Below are 22,639 nucleotides of genomic sequence, written 5' to 3' on the forward strand. Positions count from 1 at the left end.
TAGAGGTGGGTAGTATTTTTTTATAGTAGGTTGGATTTTATTTGCTTTATCATGTTTGCACTAACTGCATTTTCATCGGTCCATTGACTTTTGTTACTGTTTAGGTTTGATTTTTTGCATTACAAGACTTTTACTTCCAACTCCATTTCTTACAATAGTCTTGCTTCTACCTTGGGATTCCAATAGCACTCCAAGATTTAGAGGAAAAAGAGCATTTTTCAAATGAGCAAGGAAGTCAGGTGGAACTGTATCTCCCGCGTTCCATACACATTTGTCCTTACTGTAGCCTCGCAAGTTGTCTTCAGGGGACATAGACAAGTTAGTAAATTGGATACAGAGATCTCAGATGAAACTGAATGTGGAGAAATGGGAGTTGATACATTTAGAAGAATAATATGAAGAGGACATATGCACTAAATGCCTCCTGTGAAGTTGAAGACTTCAAAGGTTATTTTTGTCTTTGGCTCAGAACAGCCAGGGGCCACCTTACATAGAGCAGTTATGGATGGAACCGCTGGATGTCTGCCCCAATAATTGAAAATTACCCAGTCTTCACAATTTAGGATGGGATTGGATCTATGGCCTACTGCAAATGCAAAGAGGTTCCACTCCATTATTCTTCTGCTGGCATAGCAGTCCCCATGGAATTATGGGCCCTAAGTGAAATAGAAAATGTCAATTGCAAGCACCATTTCATGTTAAACTGGTGGAAGGGAAGTTCAGGACAGATGCCTCTTTTCATGCAAAGAGTGAATAATACCTGGAATTGTGTTTTCGATTGGGTAGTGGAGGCTGACACTCTGGAAATCATTCAACGTGCTAGGAGAACTGTAGATTTCTATATAAGGATGAGCTAGATGGGCCAACTACTCACTTTCATCTGTACTTTGTCACCTTTGTGAAAACAAAATCAACTGCATTTGTGCAAATGTCTGCATATCCAGCTGTTTAGAAACAGCATTCTCTGGCCATGGACCTTCTCAACTATCTGTGGAAGATTTTTGCAGAGGAGCAACGTGAATACTGTATTGTTGGCCTGTATGGGTGCCATAAAAATGGCAGCCATTTTCAATGCTACGGTCAGCCATTTATATTCTTGAAACACTTCTGCAGCTGCTGCCAGTGTGAGACAAACACCTCCAGAGCTATTGCTTCTGGCCACCTTAGAACTATGCTGAAAAAATCAGAGTTGCTGATGGCAACAAAGACATGAGGTAAATGCAACATAGGACTTACAAAGTAGTAAATGAACCAGTAAAAAACAGGACACTTATTTGATTAAGGTTATATGTAGCAATATACAACATACATGAATAAACATTAATTATTTAATGAACATATAGATAAGAGGTAGGTAAAATGTTGACAATTAGGGGGAAAAATTCGGATTGTTTGCACCTCCCTTTAGCGCCCACAAGAACGCCAACGGGGCACAAACGACTTTTCGCCTGGGTGTAGCGCCGCTAATGACTCCTGCCAAATTCTGTCAAGCGGCAGCAGTAACTGGTAGCACCCCATTCCGCTGCGCTGGCAATGACGGCACCATCACTGTGTGCAACGATCCATTTTCACCCTGGAGCAAAAATCCAGGCGTGTCCCCTGTGCTGGGCAATGACAGCGACAGCTTCAGGGGTTGCCTACCGGGCTGTAGGCCGCTCTCAGGGCGCTAGTTAAAGGGGAGGTGGCGTTCGCAAAAAAAAAAAATCGGCCGTTGAACGCTGGGCTCATGCTTAAGTGCCAGTCTGATGCTACAGCACCCCGCTCCCTGGTGGTCCAAGTAGGGACCCGCAGCGACGTCAGCTTGACCCTCCCCTTTAAGGAACGGGAGGGCCCCTTTTACACGGCAGCACTATGCATCCCAGTGCGTGGCGCTGCACCCCTCTCCCTGTGCTTCCGCCTCCCTTGCGCCCCACAGAGTAAGTGGAGCATGTTATTTTGTGCTCTACTTTCTCTCGGGGGTGGTCACCCCAATATCACGAGTGGGACGGGACTTTCATGCCTGGCGCAGGAACTCCCGTCTCGTGGCTGCTGCCACCCCCAAATGGGGCGCTGCGCAATTTACCACTCTTAGGGCCCAAGTTTCCACATGATTTGCGCCTGATTTTTAGGAGCAACTGGTGGAGAACGGACTATGTTAGAAATCGCAATTCTGCAATTTTTATTTTAGGGAGGGAGAGAGGGAGGGAGGGAGGTCAGGTCGGGGAGGGGGAGGTCAGGTCGGATCCAGTCCGGGGGCAGGAGTAGAGTCGGGTCGAGGCAGGTGGGAGCGGGAGCGGCAGCAGCAGACGGGTCCGGTCGGGGGGGGGGGATGGGGTGGAGGAGCGGCAGCGACAGGCGGGTCGAGTCGGGTCCGGTGTGGGGGGGGGGGGGGAAGCAGGAGCGGCAGCTCGTCTTCTCTGAGGAGCAGTTTCTTCAGCTGCTCAGGGTGGGGACGCACTGGAGGACGGGCAAGGTGCTTGATCTCGGAGCTGGAGACGTAGAGGTTACTAAAACCATCAGCCCCCATTTTGACGAGGTCTATGTGACTGAAGTGTCTCCCACCATGAAGTGGCAACTTAAAAAAAAACAGTACAGAGTTCTAGGTCGGGTCGGGTCTGGCGGGGGGGAAAGCAGGAGCGGGAGTCGGCAGGAAGCAGGAGCTGGCCGTGGGAGGAGCCTTATTCACGCAGCCCCAGTGAGGCCATTCGGCCAGGGCTAGGGGCTGCGTGCTTCGGGCCCCTCCCACACAGTTTCAGGCGCCTGGAGCTACTGCACTTGCGTGCCCACTGTAGTGCGCATGTGCAGAGCTCCCGGCACTGTTTTCGGCGCAGGGTCCTAGCTCCGCTCCCTACATCTCCTGCTGCACCGCGCCGAGGGCCAGAGGAGCTGCAGGGAGGTGGAGAATACGGAGGGTTTTTTTAGGCGCACTTTGTGGCGTGAAAAATGGGCGCCCAGCTCGGAGGGGCGCCCGTTTTTTATCGTGTGGAAACTTGGGCCCTTAATGTGTTAAATCATTAAAATTTTACTCTTCTGGTTTCTCAGAATGCTCGATGTCACATAATTTATTGCTGTGTTGTAACTCCATTTTGTCCGTATGCATTAATTATATCTTTAGCATGTGGTTTTAGTGGCTGGTGACTAAATTTTACTCAGTCAGTTTGGAAATGCAAATAGTTTGCATGTTGCCTTTTCACTCAAGATGCTTTTAGTGTGAGTTCAGTCACGATCAATATCAAGTAGAGAAGTGAGGGTGTAGAGTTGTGCGCAAAGAGAGATAGGGCTCTAGCAAGTAGCACAGATTTTTCCGACCTGCGCTCCCTACAAACATGACTCCTAGCTTAGAGAGCAGAATCAGAGAATTTACCCTATGATTTTTGTTACAATACAGAGTGCAATAAATGCCCTGTTGAAACTGTTGCAGAAATGGTTCCTGAAATGTAAAAAATGCTGTAGGATGCAGTTTTGTGACCATGGTTCCTCACACCGGGGAGTAGTTTTCTGAATTTGGCACTCTGTAAACGTATATTAGAAATTTGGGCAAGCTATCACTTCTGCCACAGCATATGTTTGTTTCACACTGGAGGCAGCTGCAGAAGTGTTCCAGGACTGTAAATAGCCATCTGTAGCTTTAAAACTGGCTGCCAATTTTTTTCCAGCTGCCAGCAGCCATAATGGCCAACAATACAGTTTTCACATTGCTTTCCTGCAGTCAGTTGGGAAGGCCCACAGCCAGAAAGCGGAGATCACAATTGTTATTTTTAAACATCTGGATATTTAAAGTTTTCCATTTAAATGAACAGTCAGAGAATTGTGTGTATTACATGTCCAAATTTCCAGTATGCACTCTCAGCAGGAGAGCCTCACCGTGAGTACGGCTCACTGCCAGAAACGTAATGTTGAAGAATTGCTCCTGCATCTTCCCTTTAACTGGGAGTGTGAGGCACTCAGTGAACTAAGGTCATTGGCCTTCCCAAAGGGAGTAGGGTTGCTAACACTGGTTGTGCATATTCCTGGAGGTGTCAGAAACCCTCACCACTTTTAAGAGATGGTTGGACGGGCACTTAAAGTGCCGTAACCTGCAGGGTTACGGATCTAGAGCTGGTAATTGGAATTAGACTAGACGACCTTTTGTTGGTCGGCGCAGATATAATGTTAAGTACTGCAGGGAATAGAATACGGCCAGGGTGATCTCCTGGACTAGTTTCCATCACTTGGATGGGTCGGAGAGGAATTTTCCCAGATTTTTTCTCCCTAAATTGGCCTGGGTTTTTATCTGGTTTTTGCCTCTCCCAGGAGATCACATGGCTCCAGTTGGGGTTGAGTGTAGATGTTTTTAGTATAAGGGATGTTGCAGTGATGTGGGGCGGACTGGTTGGGCTGGGTGCTCTTTGCCTTTCCTTGTTCATGGTTTGTATGTAACCTTTAGGGCTGCTGACGAAGGGCCATGTGGCTCTTTGTCGGCCGGCACGGACACGATGGGCCGAAATGGCCTCCTTCTGCGCTGTAAATTTCTATGTTTCTATTTCTATGTTTCTATGAGCTCCTGCCTCGAACCACCCTGTCCCCAAACTCCTGTCACTGATCACCCAACATGCCCATAATTCCCACGCCAATTGGAAAGTGAATAGACCCTTTACCTGATTGACTGACAGTCAAAAATCATCCAATCAGCCTTTTTACCTATCTCCAATATTTTTATAACAAATAAACAAAAATGTTGAAAGAATTTTTAAAAAACACTATTTTTAATGGCCCTATGATTTTTCTCCCTGGCAGTGTCCTGGAGATTAATCTTAATTCCTGGAGACAGGAATTGTCAGCTCTCCAGGATAATGGAGTAAAGGAAGATGAGTTAACTCTCAGCTGGTTCTGGACAGTTCAGAGTGCAAAGGCAGCATTTGGAAATACGTTACTTACTCACTGTCTTTCAGGAATTAGGTGGAGTGAACAACGTTCATGTGTTTTTGTTAAAATGACCACAGGAAATTTCCCAGAGGGCCATGCTGGTAATTTACACAATAGCTGTTTGTATCTGTAGCAAGAAAAAATAGCAAATGTAATCATGAGGCTTTTATATAGCTCTAAAAGTGGCTGTTGTGTCTACAATGAACCCATTCTGCCTTGTTTTAGCTTTGTGTGTTGTGTCTTCAGATGCTCTAATAATGACTCCACAAGATAATGTGTTGTGCTTGAACTGTAGTGACCTTAATCTATTTAATGTAACTTCAGAGTGAGGATCACACCTGGTGGCCTGCCTTTTATACTAGGCTTGGTATACCTGTAAGGTAACCTACAAGTTTCCCACTGCAGTGCCCTCAGGTAACACACCTTGTAATAGTACAAGCAGTAACCATGTAGGATACATGACCTCACTCTCCCCCAAGTCTTTGGTGCAAATCGCCTTCATGCATTAACTGTGCTCTGGGCTTCGCTCTATCCGGTTGACCCTTGGAGGATTGTTTCCATCTTGGGTGAGTAGATAGTGTTTCGTTGGCAGTAGAGATGCTGATGGTTTCTGTTTGTGCACTCCATTCTCTCCCCCGGCCCCCCACCCCGCCATATACAGATTGTACCATTGGCTCATTACATTCATGTACATTCAAGTCCAAAAAAAATTTGCATTTACCATATTGCATTCGTGGTACCATGGTGAGGTACATACTTGGAATATACTTGGAGTCAGTGCTGGGGTCAGCACCGGTGCGTGAGGACAAACTAGTGCCAGAACTGCTGGATGGTGTCCAGGTAGTCCGGTGGCGGCGCGGTGCCCAGTTCTGGCAGTAGGAACCCGGTTGGCTCAAGTTGCCTGCTCTCAGGGATTTTGCCGTTGCTTCTAGCGTCAGGCAGGTTCGCAGATGCCTGTGACCTCCCTGTCCTTTCCTTGCGCCCCGGGTCACTGCTGTTCCCTGAGGAGCAGTCATCTAGCCATGCAGAGGGAACTGCTGACTTGCTTGCCTGGGCGTTATTTGGTTTGGGATCTTGGCTGGTCGCAGTCCCATTTGGGAGAACCATTGCGGGTGACCCTTCGTTCCCGGGTGTAGCCTTGGTGGCGATGGGGTCTGGGGGCTGCGCCTTAGTGCAGTCTGCTTTTTCAGGCTCGTGGCGGTTGGTGCCATCGGGTGCCTGAGAGGTGGAGGCGATGGGGGGCAGGGTATCGATACAGTTGTCATTACCCTCCTGAGATCGCTTGCTTTGCAGCTTGTATACATTAGCTGCTTGTGGCCACACTCCGCGGTGCATCCTTCTGGTCCCAGGGACGCAGGCTACAGTGTTGGGTAGCTCGCTGGACCTGTGTGCTCCCGATGGGTGTTTGCCTGCTGCATTGACTGTATGCAGTTGAAATCCTACTTACTTATTGTGAATAACCTGTAGCGCCGATCGCAAACGTGCGACATTTCCTTGCTTATTGCATATACACAACTCTGATAATCAATTACACATTTTACATCTAACTCACAGTTGCTATTACATTGATTGAGAGTGTGGAACTGTCCCTTTAAGTGTGGTGAGGGGGGAGAGAAGGGGGAGGGGGATGAAGGGGGAGGGGGGAGGAGGAGAAGGGGGAGGGGGAGGAGGAGAGGGGGGAGGAGGAGAAAGGGGAGGAGGGGAGGAGGAGAAGGGGGAGGAGGAGAAGAGGGGGAGTAGGGGAGGGGGAGGAGGAGAGGGGGGGAGGAGGAGAAGGGGGAAGGGGGGAGGAGGAAAAGGGGGGGAAAGGAGGAGGGGAAAGGAGAGGGGGGGGAAAGGAGACGGGGGGGTGGAAAGGAGAAGGGGGAGGGAGGCTGAACGGGCCGGGCCCAGCCGGGCCCGAGACTTCGGGCAGGGCCCGTCCCCAGCACCAGATTTACAGGTAGGTGGCGTTGGGTCGGGTCAGGATCGCGGGTCGGGTCGGGGGGAGCGCGGGTCGGGGAGGGTGGTGGGAAGGAGGTCGGTTTGGTTCGGGTAGGGGGGAGGGAGGGAGAGGGAGGTCAGGTTTGGGGGAGGGAGGCCAGGTCGGGTCCAGTCGGGGGGGGGGGGGGAAAGCGGGAGTCGGGTCGGGTCCGGAGGCAGGGGGCGGGAAGCGGGAGTCGAGTCGGGTCAGGAGGAAGCAGGAGCTGGCCGTGGGAGGAGCCTTATTCACGCAGCCCCAGTGAGGCCATTGGGCCAGGGCTACGGGCTGCGTGCTTCGGCCCCTCCCACACAGTTTTGGGTGCCTGGAGCTACTGCACATGCGCGGCCACTGTAGCGCGCATGTGCAGAGGTCTCGGCACTGTTTTCAGCGCAGGGACCTGGCTCCGCCCCCTACAGCTCATGTTGCACTGCGCCGAGCTGCAAACGACCTGCAGGGAGCTGGAGAATCTGGAAGTTTTTTTTAGGCGCACTTTGTGGCACGAACGGGCGTCCAGGTCGGGACTGCGCCGTTCTAGGCGTGGCTCGAAACTTGGGCCCATAGTCTTTAAAACGGCACTGATGAGCACTGTGATTCCCTCCGCAACGCCAGCATGATGCTACTCGATTAGCCCCCCTCGACGGACTCTGAGTTAAGGGACTCGGGGGCCTGTTCGCTCTCCCCTGAGAGGATTCACGTTCTACAGTCCAGCCTCTAAAAGGTGCCAGTCTGTGCACAGTACTTGCCGGGTTTGAGTCCTGAGGATGAGTCATCTGCCTAGAGCCGCAGGTCGAGATCACAAATGTTTGGCTCACGGAGATGGCCTTCTGCAGTGTGACTGTGGTATCCGCCAACAGCAGCTTATGAAGAAGGCCCTCATGACTGATTCCAATGACAAAGATATCCCGCAGCGCTTCGGTGAGGTGGACGCCGAAATCACACGGTGCCGCCAGCCTCCTGAGGTCTGCTGGCCCTCGGGCCGTTTGTGTATAAAACCGGTGTCTGGCTGTGAGGATGCTCTCTTTGAGCTTGAGTTGTTCTTGGATCAGTGTTACGAGCTCCTCGAACATCTTGGTCATTGTCTTTGCTGGTGCCAGCAAGTCCCTGACGAGGCCATAGATGGTGGGCCCACAACTGGTTAGCCAGATAGCTCTGCGCTTATCAGCCAGTGTGGTCGGATTGTCGCCTGCCAGGTTGTTTGCTGTGAAGAAATGGTCAAGCCCCTCCACAAAGGCATTCCAATCATCACCATCGGCAAACTGCTGCAACGTACCAAGGTTAGCCATTTTCGCGTGAAGGTCCATAATCTCGTCGCCAATTGTTATGTCTTCAGATGCTCTAATAATGACCCCACAAGACAATGTGTTGTGCTTGAACTGTAGTGACCTTAGTCCATTTAATGTAACTCCAGAGTGAGGATCACACATGGTGGCCTGCCTTTTATACTAGGCCTGGCACACCTGCACAGGTAAGCTACAAGTCTCCCACTGCAGTGTCCCCAGGTGACGCACCTTGTAATAGTACAAGCAGTAACCATGTAGGATACATGACATCATGGAGGTTCCTTTAATTCAGCACCAATCATAGGAATGTAAATAAACAACTACAGCAGATAAAATAAAATGGTAAAGCTACAAATGCTGGAAATCTTAAATAAAAGGTTAGCATTAGATTAAAAGAGGCTTATAACGTTGCAAAGAATAGTAGTAAACTTAAGGATTGGGAGAGCTTTAGAAAGCAGTGAAGGATGACATAAAAATGATAAAAAGGGAGAAAATAGAATGAGAGTAAACTAGCAAGAAATATAAAACCAGATTGTAAGAGCTTCTATAAGTATGTAAAAAGGAAGAGAGTAGCAAAAGTAAGCACTGGTCCCTTAGAGACTAAGACAGGTGAAATTACAAGGGGAAATAAGGAAATGGCAGAGTCTTTAAACAAATATTTGTATCTGTCTTCAGAGTAAAAGACACAAAAAGCATAACAAAAATAGTGGGGAACCAATCATCTAATAAGAGTGAGGAAATTAAAGTCATTAATATCAGTAGAAAAAAAACTTGAGAAACTAATGGGACTAAAAGCCAGAAAATCACCTGAACCTGAAAGCTTACACCCTCGGATTCTAAAGGAGATGGCTGCAGAGATAGATGCATTGGTTTTGATCATTCAAAATTCCTTAGATTCAAGCGCCTTGGGATGTTTTACTACGTTAAAGGCGCTATATAAATAAAAGTATTATTAGTATTAGAACGGTCTCAGTGGATTGGAATGTAGCAAATGTAATCCAGCTATTCAAGAAAGGAGGGTGAGAGAAAACGAGGAACTACAGGCCAGTTAGCCTGACATCAGTCATCAGGAAAATGCTGAAATTCATGATCAAGGAGATGGTAACAGGGCACTTAGAAAATCATAATCTGATTAGGCAGAGTCAGCATTGTTTTATTAAAGGGAAATCATGTTTCACAAATTTATTGGAGTTTTTTGAGGATGTAACTGGTAGGGTAGATAAAGGGGGAACAAGTGGATGTATTATATTTGGATTTCCAAAAGGCATTCGATAAGGTGCCACATAAAAGGTTGCTATGCAAAATAAGGGCTCATGGGTAATATATTAGCATGGATAGAGGATTGGTTAATGGACAGAAAACAGAGAGTAGGGATAAATAGGTCATTTTCCGGTTGGCAGGCTGTAACTAGTGGGGTGCTGCAAGGATCAGTGTTTGGGCCTCAGCTACTTACAATCCATAATAATGAATAGATGAAGTGATCGAGTGCAATGTATCTACGTTTGCTGATGATATAAAGCAAGGTGGGAAACTAAGCTGTGAGGAGGACACAGAGGGGGCAAAATTGCATACCGCCCCCAAGTTAACAACTGTGAAGCGGGACTTCCTGCAGCAGGCGCAGGAGTTCTGCCCCAGCAGATAAATTGGGCCTACCGTCCCCAAGAGGAAGTGGAGCGCAAATTCTCATAATCCACTTCCTCTCGGGGGCGGAACTGGGGCATTAACATTTGGGAATTTTCTGGCGCTATGCAGATAGGCGTGTAGCACTGGTGGGAGCACAGGGCTCTCCCTTTCCGTTAAAGGGGAGGGCACGCTGAGGACTCTGCATCAGGGAGAAGGGGCCACCCTACACCACTGGGGAGCGGGGTGCCGTGGCAGCAGGCTAGCACAGAAGCAGAGTGCCGGACTGCAACATCGCGGCATGGACCCTGTGAATTGGAAAAGGCAACACTGCGCCCAGTAAGTCAGCCATTTAAAAAAATATTAGCGCCGCACCTTCCCTTTAATTTTTGCCTTGTTAGCGAACTGAAGCCTGGCCCATGCCCCATAAAGCTGACGCGGGCAATACACATGGCAGCCTCACGGAGCGCTGCCAAATTTTCAGTCTGGGGTGAAAATGGGTCACTGTACACGGTGAGGACGTCGTCATCGCTGGTGCAGCGGCCCGGGGCGCCACTGGCAGGAGTCGTAGTGGTGCTGCGCCCGGGCGAGCATGCGTTTGCGCCCTGTTAGAGTCCCCCGGGAACACTAACGGAAGGCACACATTAGCTGAATTTCTCCCCCAAAGAACCTGCAAGAGGATATAGACAGGTTAAGTGAGTCGGCAATAATGTGACAGATGGAATATAATGTGGGGAAATGAGAGGTTATTCAATTTGGTAGAAAGAATAGCAAAAACAAAATATATTTTAAATGGTGAGAAACTATTAAATGTTGGTGTTCAGAAAGATTTTGGTGTCCTCATACAGGAAACACTGAAAGATAGCATGCAAGTACAGCAAGCAATTAAGCAGGCAAATAGCATATAGGCCTTTATTGCAATGGGGTTGTGTACAAGAGTAAGGAAGTCTTACTACAATTGTATAGTGCTTTGGTGAGACCACCCCAGGAGTACTGTGCACAGTTTTGGTCTCCTTAGTTGAGGAAGGACATATTTGCCTTAGAGGCGGTGCAACAAAGGTTCACTAGATTGATCCCTGAGATGAGAAGGTTGACCTATGTGGAGAGATTTTATAGACTGAGCCGATACGCTCTGGAGTTTAGAAGAATGAGAGGTGTTCTTATAATGAAGGTACTGTAGCTTTTTCTTCAGTCAGTTTGGAACTGCTAAGGTAAATTTCAGAGTAGCAAAGCTTCTGCAGTAGTTAGAAAAACATAAAGAGAAAACTGCACTTATAAGAACTTAAGAACATAAGAAATAGGAGCAGGAGTAGGCCATTTGGCCCTTCGAGCCTGCTCCGCCATTTAATAAGATCATGGCTATCCCATCATGGGCTCAGCTCCACCTCCCTGCCCGCTCCCCATAACCCTTCACTCGCTTATTGCTCAAAAACCTGTCTATCTCCACCTTAAATATATTCAATGGCGCAGCCTACATAGCTCCCTGGGGGAGAAAATTCCACAGATTTACGACCCTCTGAGAAGAAATTTCTCCTCATCTCAGTTCGAAATGGGCGATCCCTTATTCTGAAACTATGCCCCCTTGTTCTAGATTCCTCCATGAGAGGAAACATCCTCTCTGCATCTACCTTGTTGAGCCCCCTCAGTATCTTTTATGTTTCAATAAGATCACCTCTCATTCTTCTAAACTCCAATGAGTATAGGCCTAACCAGCTCAATCTTTCTTCATAAGTCAACCCCTTCATCTCAGGAATCAACCGAGTGAACCTTCTCTGAACTGCCTCCAATGCAAGTATATCCCTCCTTAAATAAGGAGACCAAAACTGTATGCAGTACTCTAGGTGTGGCCTCACCAATACCTTGTAAAGTTGTAGCAGGACTTCTCTGCTTTTATACTCTATCCCCCTTGTAATAAAGGCCAACATTCCATTTGCCTTCCTGATTACTTGCTGTAATTGCATACTAACTTTTTGTGTTTCATTCTCAGGGACCCCCAGGTCCCTCTGTACTGTAGCATTGTGTGATTTCTCTCCATTTAAATAATAATGTGCTTTTTTATTTTTCCTGCCAAAGTGGATAACCTCACATGTTTCAACATTATACTCCATCTGCCAAATGTTTGCCCACTCACTTAACCTGTCTATATCCCTTTGCAGATTTTTTGTGCCCTTCTCACAACTTGCTTTCCCACCCATCCTTGTATCATCAGCAAACTTGGCTATAAAAGTTAAAAGAATTTATAAAAGATATCTGCAAAACAATAACTTAAAATTTAGATTATGACCTGATAATTGTTTTCTTTTGGAGAGCTGCATATAAGTATATCTACTCTAAACATATCAACATATATTATTGTTAAGATATACTTATCAATTAAGTTTGTTAATTTATTTGTTGAATAAATGTATAACTTTTGTTAAATAAGTTCACTTCAGAGTTTAAACTAAGGTGATGTTCTGCCAATAATTGAAAATAGGAGGGGGAATCAATGGAAGCATAGAGAAATTCAAGTACGGTAGCTAAAATAATTGAGAAAAATTCTGTCTGTTATCATTGGCATATTACTGAAAGCTTATTAAGATATCAATGCTAGGGCAGAAACTCTTAAAGGGAGTTAGGACTCACCTACCACTGTAATGGTAGCCAAAAAATCCTGAGTAACAAAAATGGAAGAGACCTAAAACTGGAACTGTTACAACACAGATTTGAGATACATTGTATTCCATTGACATTAAAATTAGAATACTTCAGTCATCAGAGAATGGCTGGAACGTCAGTTTCCCTTTGTGTGGTGCTTAATTTGATGTGCTTTTAAATTTGCTACTTGTTCGGTATGATGCCTGTGCACTGGCTGTCTAGACTTGCATTTCTAAAACTATTCCCTTGTCCCGATAACAGAACCATAAATAGATATTTTTATGATGTTAGGATAAAGGAACTGATTTTAACTATATAAATTCAGGGAGCTAGCACATAGACATTAATATCCTGCAATCCAAACTACACAGGTTCCATTTGATCAGTGATTTCTAATTGATATCTACTCAAATGCAAAAGCCAGTGTAACCATTTGATAGAAAATTGTCGGCATGGGTAAATGATTAGGATGAATATTTTTATTATTCGTTCCTGGCATGTGGGAGTCGCTGGCAAAGCCAACATTTATTGCCCATCTCTAATTGCCCATGAGAAGATGGTTCTGAGCCACCTTCTTGAACCGCTGCAGTCCCTGTGGTGAAGGTACTCCCTTAGTGCTGTTAAGGGAGGGAGTTCCATGATTTTGATCCAGCGATGCTGAAGGAACGCAATAGTAAGGAAGGACATTAGCTTGGATGATGTGGAATCTGTATGGGTAGAGCTGCGGAACACCAAAGGGCAGAAAACGCTAGTGGGAGTTGTATACAGACCACCAAACAGTGGTAGTGAGGTTGGGGATGGCATCAAACAAGAAATTAGGGATAAGTGCAATAAAGGTAATAAAGGTACAGCAGTTATCATGGGTGACTTTAATCTACATATAGATTGGGGTAACCAAACTGGTAGCAACCTGGTGGAGGAGGATTTCCTGGAGTGTATAAGGGATGGTTTTCTAGACCAATACGTCGAGGAACCAACTAGAGAGCTGGCCATCCTCGACTGGGTGTTGTGTAATGAGAGAGGATTAATTAGCAATCTTGTTGTGCGAGGCCCCTTGGGGAAGAGTGCCCATAATATGGTAGAATTCTTTATTAAGATGGAGAGTGACACAGTTAATTCAGAGACTAGGGTCCTGAAATTAAAGAACGGTAACTTCGATGGTATGAGACGTGAATTGGCTAGGATAGACTGGCGAATGATACTTAAAGGGTTGATGGTGGATAGACAAAGGCAGACATTTAAAGATCACATGGATGAACTTCAACAATTCTACATCCCTGTCTGGAGTAAAAAATAAAATGGGAAAGATGGCTCAACCGTGGTAAACAAGGGAAATTAGGGATTAGGGATAGTGTTAAATCCCAGGAAGAGGCATATAAAGTGGGAGAAATTTAGAATTCAGCAGAGGAGGACAAAGGATTTAATTAGGATGGGGAAAATAGAGTATGAGAGTAAGCTTGCAGGAACACAAAAACGGACTGCAAAAGCTTCTATAGATATGTGAAGAGAAAACGATTAGTGAAGACAAATGTAGGTCCCTTGCAGTCAGAATCAGGTGAATTTATAATGGGAAACAAAGAAATGGCAGACCAATTGAACAAATAACCTTCCGGAAATACTAGGGGACCGAGCGTCTAGTGAGAAGGAGGAACTGAAGGAAATCCTTATTAGTCAGGAAATTGTGTTAGGGAAATTGATGGGATTGAAGGCTGATAAATCCCCAGGGCCTGATAGTCTGCATCCCAGAGTACTGAAGAAAATGCTCCTTGAAATCGTGGATGCATTGGATGTCATTTTCCAACATTCTATCGATTCGGGATCAGTTCCTATGGATTGGAGGGTAGCTAATGTAACCGCACTTCTTAAAAAAGGAGAGAGACAGAAAACAGGGAATTATAGACTGGTTACCCTGACATCGGTAGTGGGGAAAATATTGGAATCAATTATTAAAGATATAATAGCAGCGCATTTGGAAAGCAGTGATAGGATCGGTCCAAGTCAGCATGAATTTATGAAAGGTAAATCAGGCTTGACAAATCTTCTAGAATTTTTTGAGGATGTAACTAGTAGAGTGGACAAGGGAAAACCCAGTGGATGTGATGTATTTGGACTTTCAAAAGGCTTTTGACAAGGTCCCACACGAGAGATTAGTGTGCAAAATTAAAGCACATGGTAGTGGGGGTAATGTATTGACGTGGATAGAGAACTGGTTGGCAGACAGGAAGCAAAGAGTAGGAATAAATGGGTCATTTTCAAAATGGCAGGCAGTGACTAGTGGGGTACCGCAAGGTTCAGTGCTGGGCCCCCAGCTATTTACAATATACATTAATGATTTTGACGAAGGAATTGAATGTAATATCTCCAGGTTTGCAGATGACACTAAGCTGGGTGGCAGTGTGAGCTGTGAGGAGGATACTAAGAGGCTGCAGGGTGACTTGGACAGGTTAGGTGAGTGGGCAAATGCATGGCAGATGCAGGATAATGTGGATAAATGTGAGGTTATCCACTTTTGTGGCAAAAACAGGGAATCAAAATATTATCTGAATGATGACAGATTAGGCAAAAGGGAGGTGCAACGAGACCTGGGTGTCATGGTACATCAGTCATTTAAAGTTGGCGTGCAGGTACAGCATGAGGTGAAGGCGGCAAATGGCATGTTGGCTTTCATAGTGAGAGGATTTGAGTATAGGAGCTGGGAGAACTTGCTGCAGTTGTACAGGGTCATGGTGAGGCCATACTTTGAATATCGTGTAGAGTTTTGGTCTCCTAATCAGAAAAAGGACATTCTTGCTATTGAGGGAGTGCAGCGAAGGTTCACCAGACTGATTCCCGGGATAGCAGGACTGACATATGAAGAAAGACTGGATCGATTAGGATTATATTCACTGGAATTTAGAAGAATGAGGGGGGATCTCATAGAAACATAAAATTCTGACGGGATTGGACAGGTTAGATGCAGGAAGAATGTTTCCGATGTTGGGAAAGTCCAGAACTAGGGTTCACAGTCTAAGGGTAAGGGGTAAGCCATTTACGACCGAGATGAGGAGAAACTTCTTCACTCAGAGAGTTGTGAACCTGTGGAATTCTCTACCACAGAAAGTTGTTGAGGCCAGTTCGATAGATATATTCAAAAGGGAGTTAGATGTGGCCCTTATGGCTAAAGGGATCAAGGGGTATGGAGAGAAAGCAGGAATGGGGTACTGAAGTTGCATGATCAGCCATGATCTTATTAAATGGTGGTGCCAGCTCGTAGGGCCGAATGTCCTACTCCTGCACCTATTTTCTATGTTTCTATATTTCCAAGTCAGGATAGTATGTAACTTGGAGGGGAACTTGGTGGTGATGGTGTTCCCGTGTGGCTGCTACTTTTGTCCTTCTAGATGGTAGAGGCCGTGGGTTTGGGAGGTGCTGTTGAAGACACCTTGGTGAATTGCTACAGTGTATCTTGTAGATGGTACACACTGCAGCGATGGTGTTCCGGTGGTGGAGGGTGTAAGGGAGTGGTCTCGATAAGGGGGTCAGGTTCCCTTTTGATTAACTTAGAGCAGTTCAATTCGCTCCCACTGTAACTGGGTGGTTTGCAGGGGGTCAGCTTTCCCTTCTGACCTTATATGAGCGGTTCCGAATCGCTCCCACACCCTTGGTTCTAGACACTGGAATTATGAAGGGACTGTGACAGACTTGGACAGACAATCGGTTTCAAGGTAGGAAGCAGGTATGGCTTTATTGCCTTTAAAAAGTAAAAGGCACACCTTTAATAACACACACAGACCAATACACACTGAGGGGTACAACACATTGAATAAAATGTCAAATTGCAGCCTGTGGGGAAAAGAATACAGCTTAAACTCTAAATGGGGTAAAGAGGAGAATGCAGATACATTTACACAAGTTATCCCAGCCTCCCTCCCCCAATTCCCCGAACTAACTAAGTTATAGCTCTGTGGGTTCAGGGGCCATACTCACCAATCCCCTTTTTGACAGTTGCCGGTGAATCGCGGTTTCAGGGTTCGCTGCACTTGGCCTTCTAGGCAAGCCGTACCCCGGTCGGAGGAGAGGACTTCGGACTGCGTAGTCTTCGGTTGGGGTGCGTCCGTTGATGCGGTAAGTTGCGTTTTGGATGTATGGAATAAGTACCCACTTTCTTTGGTTAGGAATAGTTTAGTTCGTCCCTTTTGGTAATTTCTCACCCGTTGGTCATTCCGAAGTAGATTGTAGAGTGGAAATAAATGTCGATTCTTCGGTTTTTGCTGAGTTGGTTTTGGTTGGTCGTTTCGCTGGTTGTGGTGGCCCGGGTTGTCAATTTGGTTGCTGACAACCTTCCATTTCGTGAGCCTCGTGCTCGGTCGGTCCTTGATGGTTTCTTGTAGTTTCCTTCAATACTCCATTTCTTCACTCCCCACCTCTGGCTGCTTGTGTCTGTCTGTGTTCTGCTGTTCAAGTCTGTGTCCTGCTTTCTGTGTTCTGCTAGTTTTGAGTTCTGCTAGTTTTCCTGTGTTCTGTTCCTTGGTAAAACTGGGAATAGATATACCCACCAAAGGCTTCCTTACCTCCCACCAAATCTAGCCCAGCTAACTGAAACTTGATTAAGTGGTTTTAATCTGGCGTTAATAGGCTTTTCGAAGTTGATGAGCTCTCCATTGTGCTAGTCTGGCCTGAGCCAGATATTTCTATGTCTGTTGAAAAGGTGTTGGAATATGTATGTGGCATTGTTTAAATGCTAATGTTTTCAAGGGGCAAGTTTCGAGGGTATACAGTTCCCAGACAATTTGATTAGTTCCAATGTCCAAATTGGCCCATAGATATTGACCCCACCCCTTTCCTTGCAGACCCAACATACACCTTTTAAAAATCCCAAATTCGATTAAAGTTCGTAGTTTCTTCCATGTGCACTTTAGGATTTCAAACTTTCTGGTAGATAGGAAAGGGAATTTAATTTGGAACTATGAGTCCAAACACTGGGGGGGGGGGTCCTCCATGAATGCACCCCCTTTTATCCCCTGCAGGCCTCATCTGCCCCTTTAAAATTCATTTGTGTCCCAAAGTTTTCCTTCCATGTTAAAAGTCCAGAAAGGGATTCTTCTCCTCTGCAGGGGAAAGGTACCTGGAATCTTTGCGAGATATTGGTAAATTCTACACCACTCCCTTGGGTTCTAGACTCGATCACATCCCCCAAATAAATCCAAAGTGCAAAGGACACTGTTTGATGCAAAAGAACTTTGATTTTTATTACAGTCAAGAAATTACAAACTTATAATTATTCTAATAAGAAAGTACAATCTCAAAACGTATTCAAACTTATTAAAGAACACATTACACACTCAGAGGGGGTTACAATAATGACTCAAATAGAGAACACATTACATTCAAAGGGGTTACAGTAGAATTACACCTCCCACTTCCCAATACCTAATTCTAGCTCGGTTAGACTCCAGGGCAGGCAGGGACTAGACTTACCAATTATTTCTGACAATTAGTGGTAGATCGCAGTTTCCGGGTTTGTTGGTAGGGTCTGTTTGCTGTACTCCGAACGTCGGAGGAGACTTCTAGCTGCACAATCTCCAGTTGGGTCGAGTCCGCTGATACGGTAAGGCACGTTTTGGATCTGTGGGGTAAGTACCCATTTTCTTTGGCTAGAAATAGGTTTCTACAGTCTTTTAGGTAATGTTTTACCCATTGGTAGGTCAGGGTTAGATTGCAGAGTGGAAACTTTTCGATTCTTCGTTTTTTTCACGTTGGAGTTGGTTTTGATTTTGGTCGATCGCGGTGGTTTTCTGTTGGTACCACATTGGTTGTGGTCGGTTGCTGCCGCGATGGTGATGTTCTTCCTCCCTTCAGGACTTCAGGACTTCGAGGCTGGAGAAGTTAAGTTTACAACTGTCGCGTAGGTTTCTCTCCTTATCTTGATGACATCAGCTTGGTCTCGGTTGTATGGCAAAGTGCGTCATGCCCTCTGTGAAAACAGGGGGCCAGTTATACGATTTCATTCGTTCTAATCTTGGCACCAAATCAGTTCAAAATCCTTTGTTTAAATTTGGCGGGCTTGACTCTTCTTTGTGATATTTTGACGGGCTCGTTAAAAGTTAATATGTTTTGGGTGGGTTGATGTTTGAAAACTGTTTCCTGATGGAAATATTAGCTTGGTAATCGCAATGTTCTTTTGTGCTTAGTTTTTCACATACAGGCTGGATTGGGCCTCTTTGTGATGTATATGCTGAAATGGTTTTCCAGATTCAGGTTGATGGCTGGCTATCTTTGGGTCATTTTGTAATGTTAATGTCTCTTGTGGAGAAGGATTCTCGAATACCCATTTCTCCAGACAGGTTACTTTAGTCCTCACGCCCACGTAGTCTCACTAATCAGGTTGTCTCCTGTCAGTCCTTTTAGGCAGGCCCACAACCTTGAATTTGTCATTTAAATCCAAAGTTCGTAGTTTCTTCCATAAGCATTTTATGATTTCAAACTTTCTGGTACATAGTCCCAAATTAAATTTCCTTTCGAATAAGCCCAGACACTGGGGGGTGGGGGGGTTTCTTGTGAATTTTGCACCCTTTCAAGGGAGTGAATGTTTAAGGTGGGGGGGGGGGGTTCTTGTGAATTTTGCACCCTTTCAAGGGAGTGAATGTTTAAGGTGGTGGATGGGGTACCAAAGAATTGGGCTGCTTTGTCCTTGATGGTATTGAGCTTCTTGAGTGTTGTTGGAGCTGCATTCATCCAGGCAATTGAAGTCTATCACACTCCTGACTAGTGACTTGTAGACGATGGAAAGGCTTTGATGAGTCAAGAGGTGAGTTACTAGGCACAGAATACCCAGCCTCTGACCTGCTCTTATAGCCACAATATTTATGTGGCTGGTCCAGTTAAGTTTCTGGTCAATGATGACCCCCAGGATGTTGATGGTGGGGGATTCAGCAATGGTAATGCTCTCTCTTGCTGGAGATAGTCATTGCCTGGCACTTGTGTGGCGCAAATGTTAATTGCCACTTATCATCCCAAGCCTGAATGTCATCCAGGTTTTGCTGCATGCGGGCATGGACTACTTCATTATCTGAGGAGTTGCAAATGGAACTGAACACTATGTAATCATCAGCGAATATCCCCACGTCTGATCTTATGATGGAGGGAAGTTTATTGATGAAGCAGCTGAAGATGGTTAGGTCTAGGACACTGCCCTGAGGAACTCCTGCAGCAATGTTCTGGGGGTTAGATGATTAGCCTTCAATGACCACAACCATATTCCTTTGTGCTAGGTAGGGTTTTTCTCCTGATTCCCATTGACTTCACAGAAACATAGAAACATAGAAAATAGTGCAGGAGCAGGCCATTTGGCCCTTCGAGCCTGCATCACCATTCAATATGATCATGGCTGATCAGGCAACCTATGTCCCCACCCCTGCCTTCTCTCCATACCCCTTGATCCCTTTAGCCGTAAGGGCCACATCTAACTCCCTTTTGAATATGTCCAACGAACTGGGCTCAACAACTTTCTGTGGCAGAGAATTCCACAGGTTCACAACAATTTTACTTTGGGCTCCATGATGCCACAATGTCAAATGCTGCCTTGATGTCAAAGGCAGTCACTTTCCTCTCACCTCTGGAACTCTGCCCTTTTGTCTATGTTTGGACCAAGGCTATAATTAATTCTGGAGACGAGTGGTCCTGGTGGAACCCAAACTGAGCGTCGGTGAGCAGGTTATTGGTGAGCAACTGACGTTTGATAGCACTGTCGCTGACACCTTCCATCACTTTGCTGATGATTCAGAGTTAACTGATGGGGTGGTAATTGGCCGGATTGGATTTGTCCTGCTCTTTGTGAACAGGACATATCTCTCTTGGTCCTTCATTCATTATATCTTGTAATCATAACAAACGTAATCGCATAAAATGTTGGCTGCTCACTCAGCACCTTGTTGCGAGAGTTTCTAAAGAGCCTGCTCACTCTACTCAGTGCTGATCACTTATACAATGTCAAAGAAGCAGACTTACTGAGAGTACCATTATCACATTATAATTTCTGAAAGTGTATCACACAAGTTCCTCTTAGAGTGCAGTAATTGTTGTTAAGAAGACAAATAGAACATTTATTTTGGAAGTTAATCTTATCTGGACTTGTTTGGAAGTTTATCTTCAAAGTGAAATATGCTTACTAAATTAGAAGGTTTTGCTGTTGAAGTAATAAGAAGGTCTTATAGTTGGTGATGGTATTCTTTATAGTCCACCACACTCACATTCTTGGGAAGCCAATAATCATTGCTGTGTGACCAATATATGAGCATTCCTGAAGAAATGGTTGGTGGAGGACCTTTGTCTTATGGATGTTTAGTGTAAGAACTATGCTTTCAAATTGCAACATCCACACTGGCACCTGGGAATTCCTGGCCCAAGACCGCACAAAGTGGAGGAAGAGCATCCAGAAGGGCGCTGAGCACCTTGAGTCTCGTCGCCAAGAGCATGTAGAAACCAAACGCAGACAGTGGAAGGAACGTGTGGGCAACCAGACCCCCATCCACCCTTTCCTTCAATGACTGTCTGTCCCACCTGTGGCAGAGACGGTAATTCCCGTATTGGACTGTACAGCCACCTGAGAACTCACTTTGAGAGTGGGAGCAAGTCTTCCTCAATTTCGAGGGACTGCCTATGATGATGATGAAACTCAGTCAGTATTACATTTATTAAGACTCAGAAGAAGTCAGGTCTTCAAAGATATCTATTGTGTGTTATAATAGTGCTGAGTTTAACATTTTGCTTTTGTCAATATCCTTCTGGTTTCACTTCCTTTGATTCACTAAGCTCGAATTCTGCCAGAGAGCAGAAAGTGGATTTATTAACACAGATGTGATAGTGGCAGAGGATAAGGACATGGGGCTAGATTTTATACTTTTGTGCAGATTGCCCAAAAATGGGCATTATTTCCGGCTCCATTTTAAAACTGGAGCGTTACCGCGAGTGATCTGAAATGGGCGTTAGCATTAAATCTCTCTGACGTTCTGCCGTAAAGTGTCGCCGTCCTTAGCAACGGCATGGCAACGCTCGTTTCCTGCGATTCAGAAGGTCAAGGGTCATCATTACAGAGGAAACAGAAAGAGAGGGACTGAAAGCGTGTGTGGCTGTGGTTTGTGCTTGTTTGGCTGCTGTGGGAGGCACAAGAGAGATTCACCAGCAGCAAAAAGCCTACTAAGCACCAAGAACATAGTTGACACCGAGTTTTTGTCCAAAAAATAATACATAACATGGAAGGAATGGAGCAGGCCCTGGAGCTGTTAGCCAGGAACACTGGTGGCAGAGGGCTCCCAGTGGTCCCGGAGCGCAGCCCTGCACCCAAAGGTGCCGCACCCCTATTGCCAATGACACGAGAGCCAGGAGCAACATCTTGCTTTTGGCTCGGAGCACGTTCCCACCTTGAAACCGTCCTCTCCAGTATACATCCAAGCAGCGGTTCTGCCGTCATCTCCCCAATGAAGCATTGCCTGAGGAGTTCCTCGGCCAGGCGGCTTGGAGTCAGGAGGGGAAAGGGCAGGGGTAGAGATGGGGAGGAGAAGTGGCGTTGGTGGGGGGGGGGGCGGTGGAAAGGAAAGTGAGGTGCATGGCCGCAGGTGTTGCCTGGGGCATAATTTTAGGTTGCTGCTTCTATTTTGGTGGGATGGTCAGGACAATGGGCGAGGCGGCTACCTTGTTGGTTTGCATTTGTGTTCTGTATTATGGGAAATGGGGACCATTGTAGTGATGTAAATGTGATCAATTTGTTGCGGGTTGGGGCGGGGTAGTTTTTACAGATAGGATTTCAGATAAATGGTCAGATTAAATGTTTTTTAGTTAACATAACCTTGATGCGCATTGGCTTAGACAGCTACACCATTACACACTGGTGATTCCTTAACATGAAAGGGTATAATTACACTCAACTTGAATCAACTTAAACTTTAACTGTCACCAAGGTGATGCACACCATTGATGTATGTCATGCACACCAGCAGTGTGTCAGCTTTGTAAATACCACTAACGTTCTTTCAAGCAAGGCGCTCATTTATGAACTCCCGACGCAAGAGTCTTGCAGCTATGATGCCACCACGGGCCCTATCCTGCGGTCTACAGGGGGGGGCGGGGGCATCGCTTCAGCGTCAGCTTGATTGTCTGACCCGAGGTCAGCGTCCACCTCCTCGTCCTCCTCTTCCTCTCTCTCCTGAGGTGTACCGTCAGACCATTCTGGCAATTCTTGTCCCCTCCTGATAGCCAAGTTGTGCAGCATGGAGCACAC

The 22,639-nt window shown here is 46.0% G+C and overlaps 1 protein-coding gene across 1 annotated transcript in view; it reads right to left on the reverse strand.

The window, feature by feature from the left end:
• Positions 1 to 17,599: 17,599 nt before the first annotated feature.
• Positions 17,600 to 22,639, reverse strand: part of ripk2 (receptor-interacting serine-threonine kinase 2) — a 110,848-nt gene continuing 105,808 nt past the window's right edge. Inside the window, exon 11 of the mRNA XM_070893817.1 lies at positions 17,600 to 18,337. Within this exon, the coding sequence (XP_070749918.1) occupies positions 18,297 to 18,337 (41 nt within the window). The 3' untranslated portion in view covers positions 17,600 to 18,296. The remainder of the gene's footprint in view (positions 18,338 to 22,639) is intronic.

Source organism: Pristiophorus japonicus, chromosome 1 (assembly GCF_044704955.1).
Source record: "Pristiophorus japonicus isolate sPriJap1 chromosome 1, sPriJap1.hap1, whole genome shotgun sequence".
In the NCBI taxonomy this organism is placed as follows: Eukaryota; Metazoa; Chordata; class Chondrichthyes; family Pristiophoridae; genus Pristiophorus; species Pristiophorus japonicus.